Source organism: Pantherophis guttatus, chromosome 6 (assembly GCF_059756535.1).
Source record: "Pantherophis guttatus breed Tessera chromosome 6, ASM5975653v1, whole genome shotgun sequence".
NCBI lineage: Eukaryota > Metazoa > Chordata > Lepidosauria > Squamata > Colubridae > Pantherophis > Pantherophis guttatus.
In genome coordinates, this window is record NC_142068.1 from 90,850,610 (window position 1) to 90,877,380 (window position 26,771).

Here is a 26,771-nt window from a genome sequence, read left to right on the forward strand (position 1 = left end):
AGGGGGGGGAGGGGGGTTTGATAACAAGGTCCTGTGGTAGGCATTGATGCAGAAACAATGTCCTATCCTGGCAGACATTTTTTGTTCCATATGCACCATCAACTTCCTCTAATTTTCAAGAAAGTTTTCCAAAGCTACACGGACAGGTAGGCCTCGCCTCAACCACAATTCATTTAGTGAATGTTCTCGGTTACAACGGCAGTGAAAAAAAGTTATTTAGGACCATTTTTCACATTTATGACCACCGTGGCATCCCTGTGGTCATGTGATCAAAATTCAGATGCTTGGCAACTGGTGTAGGGCAAGGGTGGGTTCTTCTTATCTTTACTACCTGTTTGCAATGGGGCCACATGCGCTCGCTCGCTTCGCTCGTGCACGCGTGCTCTCTTCTGCGCATGCGCAGAAGCGTTCTGATGATGTCGGGGTTGGTAGGCGGAGCCTCCTGCTGGTTTTACTACGGGTTCTATAGAATGGGTGCGAACTGGGGGCAACCCACCACTGGTCTAGGGTTTCCTGCCTGAGCCTTGTCCGTTTAATTTGACAAATTGCTTCTTCAAGTCTGCTTGAATATTTCATTGCTGATTACTCTTGTAAAAGTAGTGATCAGCTAGAAAATATCATTAAAAGGCACCCAAGATAGATAGATAGATAGGAGATAGATAGATAGATAGATAGATAGATAGATAGATAGATAGATAGATAGACAGACAGACAGACAGACAGACAGACAGACAGACAGACAGACAGATGATGGATAGAGAGAGGGAGGGACACAGAGAGAGAGATAGAGAGAGAGAAAGGGAGAGAGAGAAAAAGAGAGAGAGAGAAGAGGAGAGAAAGAGGGGGAGAGAGGAAGGAAGGGAGAGGGAGAGAAAAGGAGAGGAGGAGAGAGAAAGAGAGAGGGAGAGAAAGAGAAAGGGGGGAGAGAGGAAGGGAGAGAGAGAGAAAGAAAGAGAGAGAGAGAGAGAGACTCTCCAATTTACTGCCCTTGGTGCTGAGCAGAGAGGACCATAGGAACAGCTAATGCTAGATGACAAAAGGTGAGTGTATTAGTCACAAAACATTTGCTGCATTCCCTCACAGAGGCGTGACAATCTTTGCAGCCAAGCCCGGCAAAGAGGGCCTTGCCTGTGACAAACTGTCAGTCTTGGCTTGGTGGAGCTTTCGAGCGCCAGTCACAATAGTCAGAGAAGATTGAAGTGACAGAAGCCCACTGAGTAAATGGTGAAACATGCCTCAGATTATGAAATATTCAGCCGGGGTGTAAAAGCTCTAAATGCTTTTTCAATTATTAGCACCACCTGCTTTGGCTGCCTGCGCATCGCACTAACCGCATGCTAATTGCCACAATTTGTTAGGGCAGTTAGAAGCGACAGTAGGAAAGGCAGGCGAAGTCAAGTTATCCACTTGATCGAAAGGGGAAACCAAACACAACTGTCCTTCCTCCCTTAAAAACAAGACCACCGTAAGGAGCAAATGAAAAGAAGAAATGTTGCACAACCTCAGCACGCACTTTTCTCTCTCGAAGAAGAAGACATTATCGGCTTGATATGACGACATGTGGGCATGGATCATAATGAAATTTGTAAGCTTCTTGACACAATGAAGCGGAGGTATGTATACATTCAATGTATGATCTCCTAGACTCAAGGGTAAAAAAAAGCTACCGATTCGTCCGAACCGGTATTTCCGATGATCAGCTGTGCCGTGTGATTTACATTCATTAGAAAGCAGGAAATCCTGCTTTTAGCAAATCTAAATCATGCGGCACAGTTTTCCCCCTCGCTGTTCTACTTACCTTCAAAAGGTTCCTTTTTCTGCATGAAGTGCGCACTTGGTGCACGCTGTGCATGCGTGTGCATGCAGCGTGCATTTGGCACATAGTGCACATGCATGTGCATGCAGTGTGCATTTGGCACATAGTGCACATGCATGTGCATGCAGCATGCATTTGGCACATAGTGCACATGCATGTGCATGCAGCGTGCATTTGGCACACAGTGCACATGCACGCGCAGCATGTATTTGGCACACACCGCACATATGGGGGCAGTGAACCGATGGCAATCAACGGAGGATTTCCCCGCTGGGTCAAAGAGGCCATCTATGTCAAAACTGAACAGCCTTCTCTCAACAGAGGGGGAGGGAGATGACATCTTCTACCTCCAGTCTACAACACAGTCCTTTCAGCAGTTCCAAGAAGGCTCCATACCCATTTGCCCTACTCAGGTGACCCTGAGGACACAGATAAATCTCCAGGTGGCCTAAATGACTCCTAAAAGAATGCAAATGACCAGCTGTCTGCAAGGAGTATAAATCCTTCCATTCCCCACCATCCAGCCAGTGTTGTGGCCCACCAGCGGCCTGCGCGGATCGTGGCTTATCCCAACGACAAGGAGGCTGGTGTGGTGTTGCGTCAGCAGCAGGTGCAGCCAGCGCTCACATCAGACAGCGAGGAGGCTGAAGAGGATGTGGTGCCAGAAGCAGAGACTCAGCCAAGGCCTTCAGAACCTCCAGAGGCTCCTTCAAGTGGAGAGAGTGAAGTGGAGGAGCCTCTTCTCAATGCTCGAGCACGCAGGGCTGCCAAAAGGCAGAAGTGGCTACTCAGGAGGAGGAGGTCTCCTCGAGAGTAAGGCTTGAGGATAATTGGCCACTCCCTTAGCCTATTTAAGTCACATGCAATTAGTAAGTTTCTTGCTGGAAACAACTTGTAATTATCATCAGAGCATTTTTGGAAAAGTCTTATCGTATCTTGTTTTCTGGGCTGGTTGCCAACCTTTGCCGGACTTTGGTTTATTCTTGCTACTTAATAAATTTGATAAGGACCATTGGTGTGTGTCAATATCCTCGGAAATCCGGAGCTGGGGCAGAACAGCCAGAGCTGAAGAAGCTTGTTGGATGACAAGCAAAACGTCTTCAAAGAAAAACAAGTAAGTCCAATTGCCTCCTGAAAAAAGCACCTTTGGGACAACCATGACCTGGATGACTGAGAATCTTCATAGAATGAGAGCTGAAGACATTTCTTGGATGATTGGAATGGAATGGAATAGAACTGGAAGGGACCTTAGAGGTCTTCTAGTCCAACCTCCTGCTCAAGCAGGAGACCCTACACAATTTGAGACAAGTGGCTGGCCAGTCTCTTCTTAAAATCCATTCTGGATTACAAATGTTATTCGATAGAATATTTTACGAGGTGAAAGAAGAAAAATTAAACAAGACCTACAAATTTGAATAACTCAGAGGGAGCAAAACAGCAGGTTTTGAGGAGTACAAATACTGTGGATTTTGAGGAACAGTTCATGGACTGAGCAAATCTTCTAATATTGGCTTTTTGGTGTTTTTGGATACTTGGGACACTGGGACCTGGATGGATCACTGAGTAACCTTTAGCCCACTAAAATAAAGTAAAATGTTATGACAAGGAAGAACAAATACATCCCAAATAGAAATACCATTAATGCTTCAAGACATCCAGGAAACTATGACAAGGAACCATAGGTAGATGATGGAAGTGATGCACGATACAGATGTGAGACCAGGAAATCTCCAGCAAAGGATAATGAAAAATGAACAAAAAATTGTTTTTGGAGCGTTCCAGTCTACCCATTTGTTTTTGGAGCGCACTGGTCTACCACCACACTGCCTTTTACCGCTGATCAGCTGTAGGGCGGCCCTTTGAAGTGCTGCGCCAAGAGTTTAAACAGTTTTTTTCTTTCTAGCTGATCAGCTGGGACTCGGGAGGCAGCAAATAGATTGGGGGCGGGGCCAGGCAGAGGTGGTATTTACCGGTTCTCTGAACTACTCAAAATTTCCACTACCGGTTCGCAAGAACCGGGGAGAACTGGTAGCAACCCACCACTGGTGAAGGCCGGGTGCATGCATGGACGGTGTGCATGCGAGCGAAGAGAGCGTGCACACTCACATTTGCGAACCGGTAGGGAAAGTTAGTGAATACCACCCCTGACTACTATGTACATGTAAATGTTAGAAGTTGAAAGACTACTACCATGTATGTTAAATAGTAAAGGGTAAGAAATGATGGATAGATACATAATTTTTTTTAATATGGGAACTGTTGTATTACGGGTTAGAAAAAAGAGGTAGAAATTGGGAAAACATTACTATGTACACTGCTACAAAATATAATACATTATAACAACAATGTATATGTACATCTTAGAAGTTGAAAGATTATTATTATGTATATCTAAACAGTATTATTACTGTTACTAGTACTCTGTATAAAGTAAATTGACCCAGGCAATGTCTTGTTCACTAAATACTCATATATGTTAAAGAAAAAAAACCATAAATAAAATTATATATAAAAATGCCCATTGAATTCATTGAGGGAATTTTAAAAGGGCTGCGAAGAGACTGTTGCTCTTTAAAGTATAATATAAGCTCTCCCACAGCAAGTTTGCTGGAAAAGGAATTGGTGGTTTTGCTCGAGGCAGTCTTTCTATGAGTTATAGCATTGCATTTAGTGTGGCTCTTGAGTTTCATTGATCATAAGCGGCATTATCTGCTCTGGAAAACTCGGAACATTTTTTTCTTTCTTCTGTGCCTGAACTTCAGTGCGCATAATTTTCGGTAGACGTGCAGAGGAGCTGTGAATATATTTGGAGTTTATAGATATGAGAAGAGTTGCTTGGTTGATTTTCTAAAACGCAAGCATTCCATTGCTTTGGGCTTATTTCTTTGTGCAAACCTGAGGATGTTGTGATGCGTTGAAAGCCAGCGCTATCTTCCTTTCAAGGTTTTCTTTTAAAATGCACGATTTGTTCTAAACAAATTAGAACCTTATCTTTTTTTGTTTGTTAAACATCTTTAGAAAAGCAGAAAAGGCATCTCTGTACAGAAGCAATCTCTCTTCTGGATCTAGAGACAGCTAGGAGGAACTCATTCAAAATATTTAACAGAATAACAGAGTTGGAAGGGACCTTGGAGGTCTTTTAGTCCAATCCCCTGCACAAACAGGAGACCCTCTACCGTTCCAGACAAAAGGCTGTCAGTGTTGTAACTGAGGCCCAAGTAGTGATTACCAAACACAATTCAGTCCTCAACAAACTTAGTTTATTAAAACAGCTGAGAATTAATTCATTCTCAGCTTAGTCCAAAACAAAATTCTTCATAACCAATCCTTTGGCCTTATCACCAACCTTTGATGTCTTTGGCAACCTGCCAAAGGCTTTTCTTGGCAAAACCCCCACAAAGTTCAAGAGACGCTGACAAGAAGCACTGGAATCAGCGTTGCTTTTCTACAAAGAACCCAACGGCTCGTTGCTGCTCTTTTAAGCCTTATGGGAGTGGCCAATCATCTTCTGGCCTTACTCCTGAGTCGTCCTTTTTGCTTCAGCTGCTCTTGCCTTCTGGCAGCTCTTCGCATGCACGCACTAGGAACAGGCTCCTCCTCTTTTCTCCCCACCCCCCATTTATGCTGATTGACCAGGATGGGGTGTTGGTTTCTAATTCTTTGCCTTCCTTGACGATACTAATATAAGCTCTTATGGTGTTTACTTATGGGAAAGGGATGCGTATTTTAAGATAAAAGAAAGCCAACTGTAACAGCAATTGTTCCTGTTCCGTCAAAACAAGCAAAGGGCACCAAAACTAATCTCACATTTTTCTTGTTTCTTGAATGTAGGTATAGCAAAGCGTAGTTTATGTTTTATTCTTTGTTATGATTTTGGCTCATATTAATCCCAATGTATTTTCTTGCTCAGACACGATCCTTTATTAATTCCTGGCAACGAACAAGTTGACAACATGGATTGCAACGTGAAAAAATATGACTCCACGGGAATGTTTCATTGGTGTCCACCAAAGGAGATTGACAAGGTTATTTTGGTGAGTATTTGAAGAAAAGGAAGCATTGCAATCAAGAGCTGTGGTGGCGCAGTGGTTGGAATGCAGTATTGCAGGCTAATTGTGCTCGCTGCCAGGAGTTCGATTCTGACTCTGAGGTACTGGTTCTCCTAAAGTTAATGTATTTACATTAAAACCCTTCTTCAAGTTGGAATTATTTTTACCCTTGCATAGTTACCTTTACATAAACACAACCTCTACTGTATCATTCTTTTGTAATGAGCTTTCTATCCTGTTACAAGTAGAATAGAATAGAATAGAATAGAATTTTTTTATTATTATTATTATTATTATTATTATTATTATTATTATTATTATTTAATCTTTGGTGAGATTCACAGCCTTTGAGGCTGGTTAATAACTCAGCAGCTCAAGTCCTAACCAAGGACCTAGGAACTGTTTAAGGTATCGTCGGAGGATGTAAGTTGTTCTGAATAAAGTGGTTTTTTGTAGAATTACAAAGTAATTCTTATTTACAAAGTAAATTATTATTATTATTATTATTATTATTATTATTATTATTATTATTATTATTATTATCCAAGTATGATTGGACACACAAGGAATTTGTCTTGGTGCATATGCTCTTAGTGCATAGTCCTCATCCTACAACTACAATTGAACCCAAAATTTATGTTGCTATTTGTGAGTCATAGTGGTGCACTGGTTAGAATGCAGTACTTCAGACTAACTCTGCTCACTGCCAGGAGTTCGATCCTGATCGGCTCAAGGTTGACTCAGCCTTCCATCCTTCCAAGCTCAGTTAAATGGGGACCCACATTGTTGGGGCAACAGGCTGACTCTGTAAACCGCTTAGAGAGGGTTGTAAAGGATTATGAAGCGGTATATAAGTCTAGGTGTTATTGCTATATTATATATAATCAGATTGAATGATATTGAACTTCCTCCAGACTGTTTTGTGTTTCTGGCCTTGCCCAGGACTACTTCAGTGTGCTAAGAATCCACACCAATGAGAAATCTGTGGACTATTACATTTTCTGTGACTTTCTGGCCATTTTCATAATTGTTGATGGTCTGAATGGGTTTGAGGCTCATTAAAGGTCTACTCTCCTTTGTTTAGTGTCAACAATAGAGCTGTGTGGATGGTCGTTTCAGAAATTCAGTGGTAATTTGACTGACTCGTTGAGCTAACTCTCCAAATCAAAGTTGACAGGTGATTTGAACTAGCTAATCTGATGCCACTGGGTTGAATTCAGACTCCTTTTTTTGTTTTGTTTTTTGCAAAAGCATAAAAACAGATTTTTGACAATTGAATGAAACCAATAGGACAGTGGACAAGCCCACACATATTCCACGTGCCTTTTCAGAAACCACATTCTACATTAGCATGATTTTCGTGGTTATCCTTTCACCCTGGAAGAATCAGAGCTGATTTTCAGTTTCTGCTTTCAGGTTTAACAGGGGGGAAAAACTGTTAAGTACAGTACAGTAAGTAACTGTAGAACGTAGAACATACATCAAAGGGCTGAAAAGGACCTCAGACGTCTTCTAGTCCAACCTTGGTCCTGTTCTGTCCCCGTCCCACATGCACACACACCAACAGGAAACGGATTTTGTCGGCTGGTTTAGTCTGTAACTCTTGAAGAGTTAAAGACTAAACCAGCCGACAAAATCCTTTTCCTTATGATAACGGAACTTGGCAACAACCTAGTGGCTGCCTGCCAAGAGTTTATTACTTACAAAGAGGAGAGATAACTTCTCCCCGCTTCTGGTACATCAAAAGAAACAGCTCAATAATTACAGAGTCAATCAAGTCCAGAGATAATCTAGCGAAGTCTATAGCAAAAGTTCGGCAATGCAGAATGGCGTGGAAGCTTTCAGCTTTGTTCATCACAAGGCTTGACTGGCCACCACGCTCCCTTTTATACTTTGTGGGGTGTGGTCCAGTGACTCAGCCTAATCTCGGGCACGCCTTTTCTTCTGTTGCGCGCGCTTATCTCTGCGACGCTGGCGTGGATCCAGCCAAGACTCATTACTCTCATCACTGTCCACCTGTGGCTGCGTGGACGTGCTTGGCCCCGGCCCTATCTCTTGCCCTTCGGTGGACACCGAAGGCATTGCCAAAGAGGAGGGTCCTGGAGAGGGAGGCCTTGCCAACTCCTCTCCTTCACTCTCGGAGTCCTCTCCTGACGATCACACAGGCTCAGGTAATGGAGCCACAAGGTCCAAGACGGAAGATCTCCATTCCTCTTCTTTGCATACACTCTAAGGCCATGATGGTGAATCTATGGCACGCATGCCACAGGTGGCACGTGGAGCCATATCAGTGGGCATGCGAGTTCAGCTCCGGCGTGCGTTCGCGTGCCGGCCAGCTGATTTTCAGGCCTTTTGAGCCCACCGGAAGTCAGGAAAAAGGCTGTTTCCAGCCTCAGGAGGGCCTCCGGGGGAGTGGGAAAGGCCATTTTCACCCTCCCCAGTCTCCTAGAAAGGCTCTGGAGCCTGGGGAGAGCGGAAAACGGGCTTACCTTGCCATCGCATGCCGAAAGTGGGGGTCACGCGGGTGTGTGTGTGTCGCACATGCATGCATTGGAGGCAGGGTGCATAGAATTATAGGTGTGGGCATGCGTGCGAGCGACCCCCCACACACACACTCCCCCCACTTTTGGCACGCGATAGCAAAAAGGTTAGCCATCACTGCTCTAAGGTCTCGGCATCTTTTTTGTATTATGGTGACCAGAATTGTGGCCACACGAGCGCACAGTATCACACAACTATATCCCAACTAATTAACCCTCAAGTGCCAAGCTGATAATTAGAAACTATTCAATGGAGCCGTTTGGTTTCTTGATTAATGCATACACCCCCGATCATTTGTCATAGGAAAAATTCACGGGATCATTAAATTCTCCATATATGTCACTTGCAATTAATGCTCTATAATGACGCTATCAGTCTGATGGAGCCGCTTTCAAATCATTAAAACCCCACTCGACACAAGCATATAAAATGTGATATATGAGTTATTGGATACCTTTGATCAATATTGTACCTTTGATTACCGTCATCCAAAGTCGTATGTTGTCAGCAGAGATATGTACGCACCTGCTTCGTGCTACCGTTTATCTACATGGCAATTAATTATTCAAGGATGTATAAAGGTACAGCACTGAAGTATTTAGAGATATCCACAGGGAGAGGATCATAAATTCAACATAGTAGCCACAAGTAGGCGAACAAAATCTTCTTTATATGGATCAGATCCAGGGGTGAAATGCTCCTGGTTCGGACTGGATCGCCCGATCCAGTAGTGATGGCAGCAGGTGGTTCGGAGAATCAGTAGCAAAAATTTCTGCCCCCCCCCCCCCTGCCGAGCTGAGCCGTGCAATCATCAGAGGCTGTTCTTTTTACTTTTAAAAACATTTTTTCTACAACCTCTTTGGCCGAAAAAATGCTTTTAAAAGTTAAAAAAAAAGCCTCTGATGATCGCACGGCTCAGCTGGGATCGTCAGAGGCTTTTAAAAGCATTTTTTTCTATTACTTCTTCGGCCGAAGAGTTTGTAGAAAAAAAATGCTTTTAAAAGCCTCTGATGATCCCAGCTGAGTTGCCTGATCATCAAAGGCTTTTAAAAGCATTTTTTTCTGCATTTTTCTGCAACCTCTTCTTACTTTTTTTAAAAGTAAAAAAAAAAAAAGTTGGCCACGCCCACCCAGTCACATTACACCACCACCAAGCCACACCCACAGAACAGGTAGTAACAAATTTTACATTTCACCACTGATCAGGACATAAAAATGTAGGAAACCTAGAAGTAGCAGCTGATAGCAGTAGCAATAGCACTTATATACTACTTCACAGTGCTTTACAGCCTTCTCTAAGTGGTTTAGAGAAAGAACCACTTTCTCTAAGTGGTTCTCTAAGTGGTTCTCTAAGTAGTTTACAGAGTTGGCCTATTGCCCCAGTGGTGAAATTCAATTTTTTTTACTACTGGTTCTGTGGGCATAGCAGGGGAAGGATACTGCAAAATCCCCATTCCCTCCCCACTCCAGGGGAAGGATACTGCAAAATCCCCATTCCCACCCCACTCCTGGGGGAAGGATATTGCAAAAACTCCATTCCCACCCCACTCTGGGGCCTGGCAGAGGTGGTATTTGCCGGTTCTACAAACTACTCAAAATTTCCGCTACCGGTTCTCCAGAACCTTCTGGATTTCACCCCTGTCTTGCCCCCAACAATCTAGGTTCTCATTTTACCGACCTCGGAAGGATGAAAGGCTGAGTCAATCTTGAGCCGGTCAGGATCGAACTGCTGGCAGTGAGCAGTGAGTTAGCCTGCAGTACTGCATTCTAACCACTGCGCCACCACGGCTTGACATTTATTCATTGCCTAAGGCTTAAATATACATAATCGAAGTCTAACAAATATATACATGATTATTTAAGGTACAATCGAATACCTCTGTGTCTCGTTGTCTCAAAACCCTTGGGGGGGGGGAATAAGATGCACCTCCTCCCTCCGAGTCTTCTTTAAATAGCTATTCTCCTGTAACAAATATTATCAAATATCATAATAAGAAAGAAAGAAAACGTATTCAGGTCCTCTTTTCCAAAATGGCATTTATGATTTTCCAAAGTTTGTAACTTTGTAGCCAAAAATGTTCATCAGAACAAAAAATAATATTTATAGTATCTGTGTGTGTGTACATGTATTCTTTCTTTCTTTCTTTCTTTCTTTCTTTCTTTCTTTCTTTCTTTCTTTCTTTCTTTCTTTTTTCCTTCTCTCTCTCCCTCCCTCCCTCCCTCCCTTCCTTTCTTTCTTTCCTTCCTTCTTTCCCTCTCTCTCTCCCTCCCTCCCTCCTTTCCTTCCCTCCCTCCCTCCCTCCTTTCTTTCTTTCTTTCTTTCTTTCTTCCTTTCTTTCTTTCTTTCTTTCTTCCCTCCCTCCCTCCCTCCCTCCTTTCCTTCCTTCCTTCCTTCCTTCCTTCCTTTCGTTCCCTCCCTCCCTCCCTCCCTCCTTCCTTCCTTCCTTCCTTTCTTTCTTCCTTCCTTCCTTCCTTCCTTCCCTTCCTCCCTCCCTCCCTCTCTTCCTTCCTTCCTTTCCTTCCTTCCTTCCCTCCCTCCCTCCTTTCCTTCCTTCCTTCCCTCCCTCCCTCCGTCCCTCCTTCCCTCCCTCCCTCCCTCCCTCCCTCCTTTCTTTCTTTCTTTCTTTCTTTCTTTCTTTCTTTCTTTCTTTCTTTCTTTCTTTCTTTCTTTCTTTCATGAGTTCTTTGGAACCATCAGATGGTTCCTTGTAGTTTCAGTAAAGGAGCAGTCTGACTTTTTTTTTCTCAAGATTCAAAATAACAGAGTTGGAAGGGACTTTAAAGGTCTTCTAGTCCAACCCCTTGCTCAAGCAGGAAACCATCTAACCATTCCAGACAAATGGTTGTCCAGTCTCTTTTTAATAGCCTCCAGTAATGGAGCACCCACAATTTCTGGAGGAAATTTTCTCCTTAGTTCCAGGTTGCTTCTCTCCTTGATTAGTTTCCATCCGCTGCTTCTTGTCCTGCCTTCAGGTGCTTTGGAGAACAGGCTGACCTCCTTCTTCTTTCTACACAACAACAGAATAAAAAACCATCATTGTTTAAGGAAATCTTTTCATTAACGTTCATAATGGGGGATTACGGGAGCGACGGGGCGCTCACATATGACACCTCTCCTGCGCGAGCTGCACTGGCTTCCTGTGGTCTTCCGGGTGCGCTTCAAGGTGTTGGTGACCACCTTTAAAGTGCTCCATGGCTTAGGGCCGGGGTATCTGCAAGACCGCCTTCTGCCGCCAATAGCCTCCCACCGACCGGTTCGCTCGCACAGAGAGGGCCTCTTCAGGGTGCGTCGGCCAGATAGTGTCGGCTGGTAACCCTGGGGAGAGCCTTCTCTGTGGCAGCATCTGCCCTCTGGAACAACCTCCTCCCAGAGATACGTACAATACCAGACCTCCGGACTTTTCGTCGGGCCTGAAAACTTATTTATTTCACTTAGCCGGGCTGGCTTGATCCCATCCTCTCAGTTTTAATTGAATTCAGTTTTAATTGGGTTGTTTTAAATTTTGGGCCGAAATTATTTAATTGTTTTTTAAACCGGTTTTAAATTTTATATGCTATGTTTTATCTCGGCTGTACACCGCCCTGAGTCCCGCAGGAGAAGGGCGGTATAAAAATAAAATTAAATAAATAAATAAATAAATATGACTATTAACATGCGGCATCTATTTTATAAGGTTGTGTGGAAAGCTGAAATCCCCTCCCCCCCCAATTTGTGTATCTTTCTCCCTGCACTTGTCCTTACATTCATTTATTTCTGCTAAAAAAAAAAAAACCCAACCCTTCATTTTCCCCACCTTTTTCAAGGCAAATCTAAGTAGGGGGTAGAGAATGTACAGCTTCAAGAGACGGCATTTGTCCTCTTGTGTCATTTTAATGTGCTGTATGGTAGGGATGTTTCTCCCTCTTTTTGCCTTCATTATCCAGTGATTGAGAGCTATGTTTATTTCGCATTTATCCAGAGGTGCCATCCAGTGTGGCGTTTCTCCGAGGTCACCTCCTATCAGCTAGGATGTGTAAAGATTCTGCTTAGGATCCCCTGGATTTCGGGTTGGGGACAGCCATCAAACCGACTTGATTCATCTAATCTAATTACCCCATTACGTCTTACTCCGTTAGATTTAGTGAACATTTGCGCCACTTATGTCCCTCTGCCTGTGCGTCGCACCACCAACTCTTACACGTCGCAACTAACCCTGCGGCTGCGTGACACCGAATCCTGCTGGATTTTCCCTTTATTTAGTGGGGGTAGATTTTGATTTTCTGAGATTTCCCTGGACCGCTGAGTAACACAACCAATAATAGTGACAGCTCTGGTTTAGTCTAACGATCATATGGCAGAACCTTGTTCCTCCCCGTTCTCAGGGGAGTTTGTATAATAACCATGACATTGTCTGGAATTGCAGTATTGGCATTTGAGCGATCAATAAACCAGCCAGTTCCACTGAGTAAACTGTTAAGAATTGGATTCAAAAATGGCTCAAATTGATATGCATGCCACAGTGTTCATTAGACCACCAGGGACAAGTCCTCCATACGTTGTTAAATAACTGAGGGCGACAGATGTCAGCTAGAATATTTTAAGTATATTTTAAACAGAGAGGACGCTTAATGACCTTAATGTTCCACTTCACGAAGTTTGCATGGTTAAAAAAAAATGACATTAGAAGTTCCCTTCATGTCTGGTTTTGAGTGAAGATCCGTTTACTAGATTTGCCACTGTGTGTGTGTAGATATATATATATAGTGTTATATATATAGTATATATATTTAGTTCTCTAAGGGTTTTAATTGGATTATTTTAATTAACTTAAATTAACTTATTAACTTATTGTTCTGTGGTTTTTATCTTTGTGAGCCACCCCGAGTCCTTCGGGAGAAGGGTGGCATATAAATATGATTTAATTAATTAATTAATTAATTAATTAATTAATTAATTAATTAATATGTATATGTATGCTTATGTATATTTGTATACATGTACATATACATATATAGAGAGAGAGTGAGAGGGAGGGAAGGAAGGAAGGAAAGAAAAGGAAGGAGGGAGGAAGGAAGGAAGGAAGAGGAAGAAAGGAAGGGGGAGGGAGAGAGGGAGAGAGGAAGGACTTCATAGCAACATATGCAAACTGCACTTGAAATAGTCACATTTTTAAACATTTCAATGAACAACCTGCCTCCTTAAGGCAATTTTACAACACCAGGCCTGCAAATCGCAAATGATAGCTGTTGAATCCTATCAGCTTCATCTCTCTTGAAACGATAAGCAGTGGCTCTCAGCTTTAATTGTATTCATTTAATCTCATGGTAGGAGCACAGTGGCTCGAGCGTCTGGAACGCTGGGCAGGAAGTTAGCAAGCCCACGTTTGAGACCCAGAGCTATGGGATTGAGTTCTCGTCCTCCTCTCCAGCTCCTGCAGGGGTCATGAAAGGAACCCTCAAGTGGGCGTCCCCCAAACAATGGTGATGTTGCTGGCTAATCCTTTCAACCTGGAAGTGTCTTGGTGCTAATAATAATAATAATAATAATAATAATAATAATAATAATAATAATAATAATAATAATAATAATGATAGATAGATAGATAGATAGATAGATAGATAGATAGATAGATAGATAAAAATAACAAAATATTGTGACCTGGCCATCGAAACTATGCGATTATGGATGACACATGTAACCGTGATACCCATTGTCATCGGAGCACATGTCCAAGAATTTTATAAGATACATCAACAAATTGCAGCTTCCTGCAACAACACCAGTGGAACTGCAAAAAACTGCACTACTTGGAACATCGTACATCTCAAGAAGGTACTTGGTTGATACCTAGGACGCTGGCAGCAACCCGTATCAACCATTAGCACCAGTCAATGGTATTTGTGATGCATTTTTAAATGTTCAGTTGATTGAGTTTCATGTTTAATGAATAAAATATATTATTATTATTAGCTAATCTTTAGTGAGATTCACAGCCTTTGAGGCTGGTTAATAGCTCAGCAGCTCGAGTCCTAACCAAGGACCTAGGAACTGTTAAGGTATTATTATTATTATTATTATTATTATTATTATTATTATTATTATTATTATTATTATTATTATTATTATTATTATTCTCAGAGTCTGTTCCATTCCATAGTATTTCCAAAGGAAATTTGGATTTAGCGGATGCAAGGAGATTCAGATTTGCAAGATATTGCTAGTTCAACCGTGTAATCAGAGCATTGACGTTCATAACTTCATCGCACTTGAAGGGGTTCCAACACGCATTGACCTGAAAATAATTCCACCAGAGTTATAAGACTAATCTTACAAGATGACAGAAATGTTTCCTTTTTATCAGTGGATCTTTCTTACAAATGATACCCCCCTCCCCATCCAAATATCTCTAATCGCCAAGTTCAGCTGAGAGTGTCATTCACAGGTGTTCACAGGAGATGGCCAAAAAAAAAAATTCAATATGATTGTTATAATGGTGTGATCAAAGAGCCACTTGTTATTTATGTTCTGGCACCCCAATGTCATCCCATCTGACCAGGGGTGGGTTCCACTTACCTTTACTACCAGTTCACAGTGGGAGCGTGCGCAGAAGCTTCTGTGCATGTGCAGATCACCCTTGATGATGCCATGACAGGTGGGCGGAGCCTCCTGCCGGTTTTATTACCGGTTCTATAGAACTGGACTGAACCGGGAGCAACCCACCACAGCTTCTTACCCCATTCCTGGGTAGTCTGTGAATGTAATAGAGTTTATATATTTTGAAGACCTGGCTCATATCTTCTGTACCAGGATTGTCTGAACTTGGCAACTTTAAAATGTGTGGACTTCAACATGGCTGGCTGGGGAATTCTGGGAGTTGAAGTCCTCAAGTCTTAAAGCTGTCAGGTCTGGAGACCCGTGTTCTACACTAGCCATGTGGGATTCTACAGGCATTCCCCGATTTACGACTGCAAAATTGAGCCCAAAATTTCTGTTGCTGAGGTTGAGAAATTTGTTAAGTGAATTTTGCCCCACTTTACGACTTTTCTCGCCTCAGTTGTTAAGTGAATCACTGCAGTTGATAAGTGAGTCGCCCGGTTGTGAAGGGAATTGTGGCTTCCCCCGTTGGCTTGTCAGAAGGTTGCAATAGGGGATCGCACATGGCTTTGAGGCACAGCGACGGTCATAAATACGAACCGGTGGCCAAGCGTCTGAATTTTGGCCACGGGACCGTGGGAATGTTGCGACGGTCGTTAAGTGTGAAAAACAGTCCTAAGTCACTTTGTTCAGTGCCATTGTCACTTTGAATGGTCACTAAATGAACTGTTGTAAGTTGAGCACTACCTGTAGGTACATCTAGCTACCGTATTCTTTGCCTTCCAAACTCTGTTTTTTTTCTAAGCTTGGAGCATTTAATCCTCTGTTAGATATTACTGAGGTGAAAAGGTAAAAGCAATTTCCTTGTGTTCTCATGCTCTTGTATGCACAGGAGTGCTTGTTTTCCACTGATGAATCTTGCTGGCATTGAAAACTCTTCATTTCTTCTAACTCCCCCTTTCCCAATTTTGTTCTGGTTTTTCTTTTCCCCAGACCCGAAGTGAAGCTGCCATGACCGTCCTCAGCGGCCACGTGGTGGTTTGTATATTTGGAGATATGACGTCGGCGCTGATAGGACTGAGAAATTTTGTGATGCCACTCCGAGCAAGCAATTTCCACTACCACGAGCTCAAACACATCGTCTTTGTGGGCTCCCTGGAATATTTAAGGAGGGAATGGGAGACCATGCATAACTTCCCCAAGGTCTCCATTTTACCAGTAAGTCCAGGAACCTGATCCTTCCTAACTCCTTCCCTTTCATCCATCCATCCATCCATCCTCCCTCCCTCCCTCCGTTCCTTCCTTCCTTCCTTCTCAAGACACTGTCTTCCTCCTTCCCTCCCTCCCTCTCACTGCTTCCTTCCTGCCTCACTTCCCTCATAACTCACTGTGTCTCCATCATTCATACCTCCATCTCTCCCTCCTTCTCATTGCTTCCTTCCTTCCTATCTCCCTTCTTTCTTCCCAAATTAGTCTTTCTTCCGTTCTCCCTTTTTCCCTTCTTCCCTCCCTCTCTTTCATTGCTTGTTTCTTCCTTCCTTCCTTCCTCTCTCCCTCCCTCCCTCCCTCTCATTGCTTCCTTCCTTCTTATTTTCTTTCTTCCCAAGGCACTGTCTTCCTTCCTTCCTGTCTTCCTTCCTTCCGCCCTCTCTCCCTCCCTCTCATTGCTTCCTTCCTTCACTTCTTTCCTAACTCACCATCTGTCTCCTTCTTTCCTCTCTCCATCTCTCCCTCTTCCTCTTCTTCCCTCCCTCCCTCTCCTTCCTTCCTTCCTCTTTCATTTCCTTCCCTTCCCTTTCCCTTTCCCTTTCCCCTTTCCTTTCCTTTCCTTTCCCTTTCCCTTCCCTTCCCTTCCCTTCCCTTCCCTTCCCTTCCCTTCCCTTCCCTTCCCTTTCCTTTCCTTTCCTTCCCTTCCCTTCCCTTCCTTTGATCTTGGGTTTCATTGTTTTGTTCTTGACTCGTTATAAGCCTGAGGACCTGGCCTTTCCCTGTTTGTTGTAGCTATGAAAACCAAACCCTGAGAGACCTTATTAGAGGAAATTTGCCGATGTGGTCCGTCCCTTGTCAAGGATGAATTTCAGCGGCTATCAGAAATGTTAGCAATGTTGCTCATTGAACACTTGCCCGAGCGCCTTGCATACAGCCAGCTTTGATGTTGTGATTTTTCTTGACAGCAGGGCAATTATTAGTCATGGCATTATTTATGCCTATGAAACCTTTGAAAACATTTTGTATTGTTTGTCTGTCTACCCGAACTCTTTGCCTTTGCCCAGATCTGTGAAAAGATTTGATCTGCTGGCTTTCTTCTACCTAATGCACCAATAGGGAGATCTCATCTCTTTCTTAAGGGAATAACAGAATGAAAGGAGATCAATTCCTTTATCTCTAAATCAGGACAGAATTGAAGAGCCCCCAATTCCTCACGATTTATGCCTCGCTGCTCACGATAATGCAAATTTCATAATAGGTTGCCTTTTACCCAAGGCCAGGAAGAAAATCACCACCAGGTGCCCATTAAATATTTTCTTTGAATACTAAGTTTGGGGGTTTTTTTTCCCCTCACCCTAAAAGGGCAACTTACAAAAATAAGCAGAATAAAGGGTAAAACAAAACAAATATAATCCAAATTGAAATCTGTCATGAAATATTTGGCTGGTCTGTTTCATACGGTCTTTGAAGCCGAAGCAATCCTCTTCTTTATCCCACTTGTCATAAAACGGAGGGATGCAAAATGGGAGATAACCATCACAAATTAGGTGTGTGTGTGTGTGTGTGTCTTTGTCACATCAATAGGCCTGGGCTGTGTTCCTCGTAGCTCTAATTCTCTACCGAATTTGCACACCTGTCTGGAGGAAGTCATCCTGTTTGTAATGTTTAAATCATTGAGTAATTTGAGGTGTGCATTATAAACATTGTCCAACGCATATAAACACTAAGAAGGACATCATCATGTTTTGCTAGATGGTCCAATTAGTAATTTCGCTGCCAAAAAACCCCCAGTGTATATTGGTGCTCATTAATTTAGTGTCTGTTTCCTCTCCTGAATGAACTCTAACTTTCTTTAAGCAAATGTCGTGGTGGGGTTGCTTAGAAAAAGGTAAAACTTGCTACAGGTACTGTTTTGGGGGATCTCTCTTTCTATAGAGGGAGGGAGGGAGAGAGAGACAGAGAGAGACGGGGAGAGAGAGAGAGAGAGAGAGAGAGAGAGAGAGAGAGAGAGAGAGAGAGAGAGAGAGGGAGGAGAAACTCCAAGGAGGAGGAATCAAGTGCGGAACTAACCTTGAATCCTTGCTTTGCTGCAGGAGACTTAAGCCTTACCCTTCCTAAATTCCATGATATGTTATCAGTTCTCAAAGGAAGGCAAGCAGTCTGGGGAGATTCCTGTAGTGTAGGTAGAACATAATAATGTAGTCAACCTGAACCTTTCACATGAGAATCTGGGTGGTTAGGTAGGTAGGTAGGTAGGTAGGTAGGTAGGTAGGTAGGTGGGTAGGTGGGTAGATAGATAGATAGATAGATAGATAGATAGATAGATAGATAGACAGACAGACAGACAGACAGACAGACAGACAGACAGACAGACAGACAGACAGACAGACAAATAGATACTGTAGGTAGATAGAAAGATAAGATAGGTAGGTAAGTAGGCAGATAGGCAGACAGACGGATGACAGATTAGATAGATAGATAGATAGATAGATAGATAGATAGATAGATAGACAGACAGAGATAGATAGATAGATAGATAGATAGATAGATAGATAGATAGATAGATAGATAGATAGATAGATAGATAAATACTGCAGGTAGATAGTGTTAGTTTGCTTCTATAAGGGATTCATTCTTTTCCATATCACTGGCACAAGTCCAGCATTTCCAGAAGTGGGTATCTGGACATGCCCCTCAGCCTGCTTCGAAGGACAGTTGTTGCTCCAGGAGACAAACAGACATTGAGAGGGGTTGTAAGCGGCAGGCACGATGCCAAAAGTTTCCCATCATCCCTGCTCCTTGTTCGTTAGCAATCGCTTGACTGAGTATTGAGTCTTAAGACTTAAAATGCTGCCATCAGCGCCAGCCACCCTTTCCGAGGAGCGCGTTCCCTCTATTCCCTGGCACACAAGTTAGACCCTCTTAATGTCAGAGCATTAAAAAAAAAAAAGGATACTTGTTAAATCATTTCCCAAAGCTGCTTCTCGCTGTTTAATTTGTTTTCTTTCGTTCCCTTCCTCTTTCCTCTCTTTCTCTCTCTCTCTCCCCTCCCCCCTCTTTTCTCCGCTGAAGGGTACACCATTAAGCCGAGCTGATTTAAGAGCTGTCAACATCAACCTCTGTGACATGTGCGTCATCCTGTCAGCCAATCAGAATAATATTGATGACACTTCGCTGCAGGACAAGGAATGCATCTTGGCGTCACTCAACATCAAATCTATGCAGTTTGATGACAGCATTGGGGTCTTGCAGGCTAATTCCCAAGGTAAGGACTGCCCTATAATACTTCTCCTCCACGGTGCCTTAAGGGGACAGGAAATGGCAGGAAGAATATCTCTCACTCAGTAATTCAAAGGGACCTTCCATCAGCTTGCTTGACGGTTAAACCTGCTGATTGGGAAGATGGGGCTTTGGTGTAGCACACGGAGGAACAAAAGCTAATCTGGGGCGCCAGAAAACCGAGGTCGATTGGGGAGAGAATCTCACTGCGTTTCACCTCCTTGCTCCCATCCGTAGAATTCTCGCCGCGGATAACGATAAAGTTGTTTGGTTACGCTTTGCATTGCCAGAGGTCGCGTCGCTTCGTGCTTGGATGCAAAAGAGGATGTTTTGAGAAGCATCTTTGCTTTGTCCACAAGATTATATCAATGGGAATGTCATACAATGCCGAAGCAACACCTTTCAGGGCAGAGAAAAGTGGGGGAGGGGATAATAATAGTAAGGGGAAGATTTTGTGAAGATCTGTTTAACCTTTGCACAAAAATCCTTATGGCATTGGTCGACATCCCTCCAATTTCAAAAGCATCTAAGAGCACTTCTTTCTGACCGTGTATTTTTATTGTTGTTGTTGTTCCTTTGTTTTGTTCGTGTTTTCCCAAGAGCACAAAACAGATAACAATATATTAAACCTCAGATGAACTGATAATCTGCAAAGGCCTGGTATTTCATCAGTGCTTCTAACCTGCCCTGAATCATGCAACATAGAAATAGACAAATCAATTTTAAAAAAAATGCTGAACAAATGCCCAAATACTGCATTTTAAGTTTAAGGTAATGAAAGCAATCATCCTCTTCCTTCCATTCAATTCTCCTTCATAATTCCGGTCAATTGCTTTCATTCAAAAATCTACCATGAAAGATTCGAGGGTCGATGAAAACAAAAATAAATAGTGATCGTGGTTTTGTTTTGTTTTGTTTTTAATTTCACTTCCTTATTTAAAACATGAATGTGATACATGATAGCCAAAGCTAAGATTCTATGATGGGGGATAGCTGTCTGGCCATTTAACAGTTCTCTATTAGCATCGAACTATACTCCAGATAACTCCATAATCTTTCAATACAGACAGAGCTGTTGATGTATATTCAAATCTACTCAAGTAGTCAAACTGATTGCATTTGAAGATTTTATAGCTGTGATGGTGAACCTATGACACACATAGCCCTCTCTGTGGGCACGCGAGCTGTTTTTTGCTACCAGTTCTCCGAACCACCTGCCACCATCGCTACCGGATCAGGTGATCCGGTCCAAACCGGGAGCATTTCACCCTTGCTCTAATCCTGTATAGTTTTTGATAATCAGACAACATTGCCTAACTGAGATTTCAGATTGTACTAAGATTGTATTAACTTGACTATTGTTTTGAAAGATACAGAAATTCAGTATATATATAAAAAATCTGGTATACCTTTAGGAGCTGGTTTGCCTGTTCTAGATCAGCCTTGATGTTCTCAAATCATAGGATAGAATCTTCTGATTATGGAAATACAGGTAGTCCTCGACTTATGACCACAGTTGAGCCCAAATTTTCTGTTGTTAAGTGGGATTTGTTAAGTGAATAAGGAGCCTGGTGGTGCAGTGGACTAAACTACTGTTAAAGTAGTATTTAGCTGCCAGCTGCCTGCAATTACTGCAAGTTCAATTCTCACCAGGCTCAAGGTTGACTCAGCCTTCCATCCTTCCGAGGTAGGTAAAAGGAGGACCTGGTTTGTGGGGGCAATAAGCTGACTTTGTATAAAATAGAACACCACTTGGGGGGGGGGGGGCAAAAGCCCTATTAAGCGGGTATATACAAAAGTATGAAGACTATTGCTTAAAAGCATTGTAAGCCGCCCTGAGTCTCTGGAGAAGGGCGGCATATAAATCAAACTAATAAATAAATAAATAATAAATAAATAAATTTTGTCAATCTTTCTTGCCACCATTGATAAGGGAATCACTGCAGTTGATAAGTTAGTAACCCGGTTGTTAAATGAATCTGGCTTCTCCGTGGACTTTGCTTATCAGAAGGTTGTAAAAGAGGATCACATGACCCTGGGAGACAGCCAGGGTCATAAGTATGAACCAGTTGCCAAGCATCTGGATTTTGATCACATGATCATGGGGATGCAGCATAACTGTGAAAAATGATCATGTCACGTTTTTCAGTGTCATTGTAACTTTGAACAGCGACTGAATGAACTGTTGTAAATCAGGGACTACCTAGCTAAAACTACTTCTGTTGAGATTGGCTATAATGACAGAATCTTGCAAATCTGATTGTATTATATCTCCTTCCTTTTCTTATACTTTAGTGAAATAAGGAAATACTTCTCAGCTGTTTCTGAATATTAATTGATTGATTGATTGATTGATTGATTGATTGATTGATTGATGTGCTGTCCATCTAATCTAGAGCCAACTCTGAGCAGCTTACTGTCTGTTTTTGTTGTGAGTAAAAAATATGATTTTGATGGAGAGGATTTGTTCATTCGTTCATTCGTTCGTTCGTTCATTCATTCATTCATTCATCAATTCATTCATTCACTCGATTTCTGTAGCCGCCCATCTCAAGCAAGTTGATTCGCTTTAGTTCACGTTCTGTTACTGAAGCGATGAGGAATAATGCATATCTTAAAGCACAATTACAAAGATAACATTTCTAAATGTCTCGGGAGTTAGTCAGCAGGTTTCACAATAATTATGAAGTGGTTATTGTAAAGATAAAAATCTCTGGAAATTAATTTGAAAGTCAATGTAACATATTCAATAGTATTAGCCCCACGCCAACACCCAAATATGCATTTCTCTTTAGAATCTGAAAGCGTCGGCATCAACCACCAGCCCTGATAATTAATCCTCGTAACTTTTGACATGGGTTGGGTGCAATTCAGACCATTAGCTGGAGGAGATTCACCATTCTAATGGGAGAATAGAATTTGGTCACTGGATTGACCTAGATTGAAATACCTAGATTGAATAGCCAAGAAACAGATTCTTACAGAGATAGAGATCTAGGAGAGGAATTTGGGAGTTTTTTTTTAAAAAAAGCATAGCAATTAAAGTATTGAAACGGGCAAGAGACGATGGCTAGATGATTCTTCTTTTCTGTTGTTGTTTTGATTTGCTGTTCCTTTTCTCTCTCTTTTTCTTTTCTTTTCTTTTTCTTTTTTTTTTTAGGTAGGTGACATGACTAGATGTTAGGTAGGATAGAAGGAAAATGTTTTTAGTAAAAGATGATATGATTAAAAGTTAGAATAAGTGATAAATGATAAATAAGGGGGAATGTTAGTGTATTCATTTTTCTATAATAAAACAAAAGTAACAAGAGAAAACATGGAATAATTGAATAATGACAGATTGCAACTTATTATAATTGTGTATCATTATTAGAAATATACAAGTTGATTGAATCTAATAATTATGATGAATTTTACTAGTTTTATTTGTATTAGAATGTATGACGCCCAGGTGCCACATTAGTGGTAAAATCCAAATTGCCGGTTCTCCGAACTACTCAAAATTTCCACTACCAGTTCTCCAGAACCTGTCAGAACCTGCTGGATTTCATCCCTGTGCCACACTGTTCACGCATTGATTTGATGTTTGTAAAAAATAAAAAATAAATAAAAAACTTATTTAAAAAAAAGAATTTGGTCACTGGGACCCACTCTGGTGTTGAGGTCACCAGCAAGTATCGCATCGGAATCACGATATGTTGCCGTGGCTCCAACCCTGGTAGTCCATCTTTCCCCAACAAATATTTGAACACTGACGACACATTCCAAAATGGCTGCTTTGATTTCATATGAAATCAAGATGCTAAAGTCACCTTGGATCTACCTCTAGCCAGGTTTGGGCTGGCTTATACCTTATTTATTTATTTTATTTATGTAATTTATATGCCGCCCTTCTCCCAAAGGACTCAGCGTGGCTTACAAGAAGGAACAAAACAATTACATAAACTTCAAAGTCAATTTAAAATTAATTAAAAATTTAATTAAAATTATTAAAAATCACCCCTACGGATTCAGCCCATTTGGTGAAAAAGCCACGTCTTCAATTCGTGGTGGAAGGAGAGGAGGTCAGGGGCTGTCCTGAGGCCGGTGGGCAGCCCATTCCAGAGGGTCGGCACTCCCACAGAGAACGTTCTTGCCCTGGGGGCCGCCAGCTGATATTGTCTGGCTGATGGCACCCTGAGGAGGCCCGCTCTGTGTGAACGCGCCGGACGATGGAAGGATGGCAGGAGATGATCCTGCCTCCTTATGCTGTTATGTTTCTTGAAAAGGACAGTGTCTGAGCCTGACTAGGTGGCTCAGTGGCTAAGACACTGAGCTTGTCGATCAGAAAGGTCAGCAGTTCGGCGGTTCGAATCCCTAGTATAGGTCTCCTGTGTGAGCAGGGGGTTGGACTAGATGACCTCCAAGGTCCCTTCCAACTCTGTTACTGTTACTGTTACTGAGCCATTGATCAGACTCAGAAAAGTACATAGGGAAAGTTATTATATTTTTTTTTGCCAACTTATTCCATCTGGTCTGCTGAAATATCCACCTTATTTTATTTGACATGCTCTCCGAAACATGGATGTAGCCAGTTTTTGTGTGGTAGTTACAGGATGGCCATTAGGAAGCCAATGGTGTAAACTTTTAACTGTTGTGTAACCAATAGGTTATGGGTTTATATTCCTCACACAAGGGGCAGAATTAATCTGTGGCTAATGTCCCATTTTATCTATTTTTTTTTCCATTTGTTTTCATTTTTAATGTTTACTTCACCTTACATTTTACTGAATTTATCTTTCTTATTATTAATTTGCAATGGATAACTTTGCGGTTTGACTTCAGCAGTGAAGAGTGGTTTATTATGCATATTATTTACTATGCATGTAGTAAAATATGTATAATAGAATACATTGTTTGCTAATTTATGAGTAATTATAATACATAATATTAATATATTGCCAAACATATTAATAATAAGTTCTGTATTATTATATATTGTAATGATACATTAATAATAAATTACAGGCATTAGTCTTCAGTTGGCAAGACGTGAACAAAATTAAAGCAACGCATAGCCATGGTGCTTTAATTTGATTTTTATTAAATTTTTCTAAGGGGGGATTGAGAAGCTGAGGCAAACAGAGGAAATCAGATTTATCTATATAATGACAAGAATCGAATACTGATTTAGACTTTCTGTGTGAATGAAAATAATATATTTTTATTCCTTGTAATTGGGTCCATGAATAATTAGGACAACTAAAGTTCACGTATGTTAATTATTTCAACTGTGACCTGAAAGCCACTTCAATACTAGAAAAGCCATGAATATTTTTTTTAAAGTAGCTACATCCACATAGCAGAACCAAAATTTTAATCTTATATCTCTCACCGTTCATTGTAATAGAGAATGGGCCATGCTTATCAGATTGGTGAAAAGAGATCTGGGTGTCCTAGTGGATCACCATTGAAGTATGAGCCAACAATGTGCTACAGCTGCTAAAAAAGCCAACACAATGCTGGGTTGCGTCAACAGGAGCCTGAGTGGCGCAGCAGACTAATGCTACTGTTAAAGATAGTATTTAGCTTCCAGCTGCCTGCAATTAACTGCGAGTTCAATTCTCACCAGGCTCAAGGTTGACTCAGCCTTCCATCCTTTCTAAGGTAGGTAAAATGAGGACCCGGTTTGTGGGGGCAATAAGCTGACTTTGTATAAAATATACAAAAGTATGAAGGCTATTGTTTAACGCATTGTAAGCCTCCCTGAGTCTCCGGAGAAGGGTGGCATATAAATAAATAAAACAAAAAACAAAAAACAAAAAAACAAACAAACAGAGGGATAACGTCAAGATCACGGGATGTGATAATACTGCTTTATATCACATGTGTGGAATACTGCATCCAATTCTGGTCACCATGATACAAAAAGGATGTTGAGACCCTGGGGAAGCATGGAGAGAAGAGCGACCAAAGTAATAAAAGGATCTGGAAGCTAAATTGTATGACGAACGGTTGAGGGATCTAGGGTATGTCTTGTTTATTGAAGAGAAGGATTAGGGGCAGTGGTGAGATTCAGCTGGTTCGGGCCGGTTCTGGCGAACTAGTTATTAAATTGCTGGCTGGCCCCGCCCCTTCCCTTCCAGGAGTCCCCATGAGCCTTGTTTTTGCTCCCAGGAGGCTGCAGGGAGGCCTACTAGGCCCAAAACAGGGCATGGGGCGGGGGGTAGCCTCCCCATTCCCCGTTTTTGATCCCAGGGGGGTGCAGGAGACTGAGTGCTGCCTGTCACACCCCCTGGCCACGCCTATCATGGCCACAGCCACCCAGCCGGTCATTAGGACAGAGAACCAGTTGTTAAATTATTTTAATCCCACCATTGATTAGGGGGGACATGATAACTGTCTTGCAGTACTTGAGAAGCTGTCACAGAGAAGAGGGGATTGACTTATTCAGAGGCAAAGCAAGAAGGAATGGTTGAAAGGAGAGTTCCAACTTAGAAGTAAGGAGAAATTTTGTGACAGTGAGAACAGTTACTCAATGCTTCCCTCCTGGAGTTGTGGGTGCTTCATCACTGGAGGTCTGTATAAACTGGATGACTGAGAATCTCTACAGACTCTTAGCTATACAATGTGGGATGAACCACCCTTTGAATGGTGTGGGAGTAGGAATGGATTTCCAGAGGAAAAAATGGCAGACTACAGGAACCAGGAGCACCACTCAGGTGACTCTTGAGGACACAGGTAAACCTTCAAGTGCTTCAAGGACCCTCTAAAAGGATGCAAATGACCAGCTGTCTTCAAGGAGTATAAATCCTTCCATTCCCCACCATTCTGTCAGAGCTGAAGAAACTTCTTGGACGAGAAGCGAAACGTCTTCAAAAGAAAAAAAAACAAGGAAGTCCAGTTGCCTCCTGAAAAAGCACCTTTAGGACGTTCATCACTGAAGATTTTCAAAAATAGACTGGACAACTCTTTGACTAAGATGGTATACTATAAGGTCTCCTGCCTTATATATGGAGTTGAACTAGAAGACCTCTAAGGTTGCTTCCAGCCCTATGATTCTGTGTTCTGTTGGTCCGATTGATCCCCTCAACTTTGTTATGTGATGGATCAATCTTCCCTCAGGTGCTTTGCTTTTAGCTTTCTATCCATTGAGCTGTGGGCCACTTAGCAATTAAAAGTACTACTATTACTACAGCAACTTATGTACGAATTACTTCTGATCTTTTACTGGTGCTTTCACAAAAGAATAGACTTTTCAGAAGAACCTTAAATACCATGGCTCACATTGTCAGGAGCAATTAGATCGAAGAAGGAACACCTA

General features: G+C 42.1%; 1 protein-coding gene across 24 annotated transcripts in view; it reads left to right on the forward strand.

The window, feature by feature from the left end:
- The window catches only part of KCNMA1 (potassium calcium-activated channel subfamily M alpha 1), a 640,154-nt gene that overhangs the window by 551,978 nt on the left and 61,405 nt on the right, over positions 1-26,771 (forward strand). For all 24 annotated transcript variants that reach the window (XM_087871898.1, XM_087871899.1, XM_087871900.1 and 21 more), the window contains 3 exons: positions 5,727-5,850; positions 15,974-16,198; positions 19,262-19,454. In XM_087871898.1, coding sequence (XP_087728024.1) covers positions 5,727-5,850; positions 15,974-16,198; positions 19,262-19,454 — 542 coding nt within the window. The remainder of the gene's footprint in view (positions 1-5,726; positions 5,851-15,973; positions 16,199-19,261; positions 19,455-26,771) is intronic.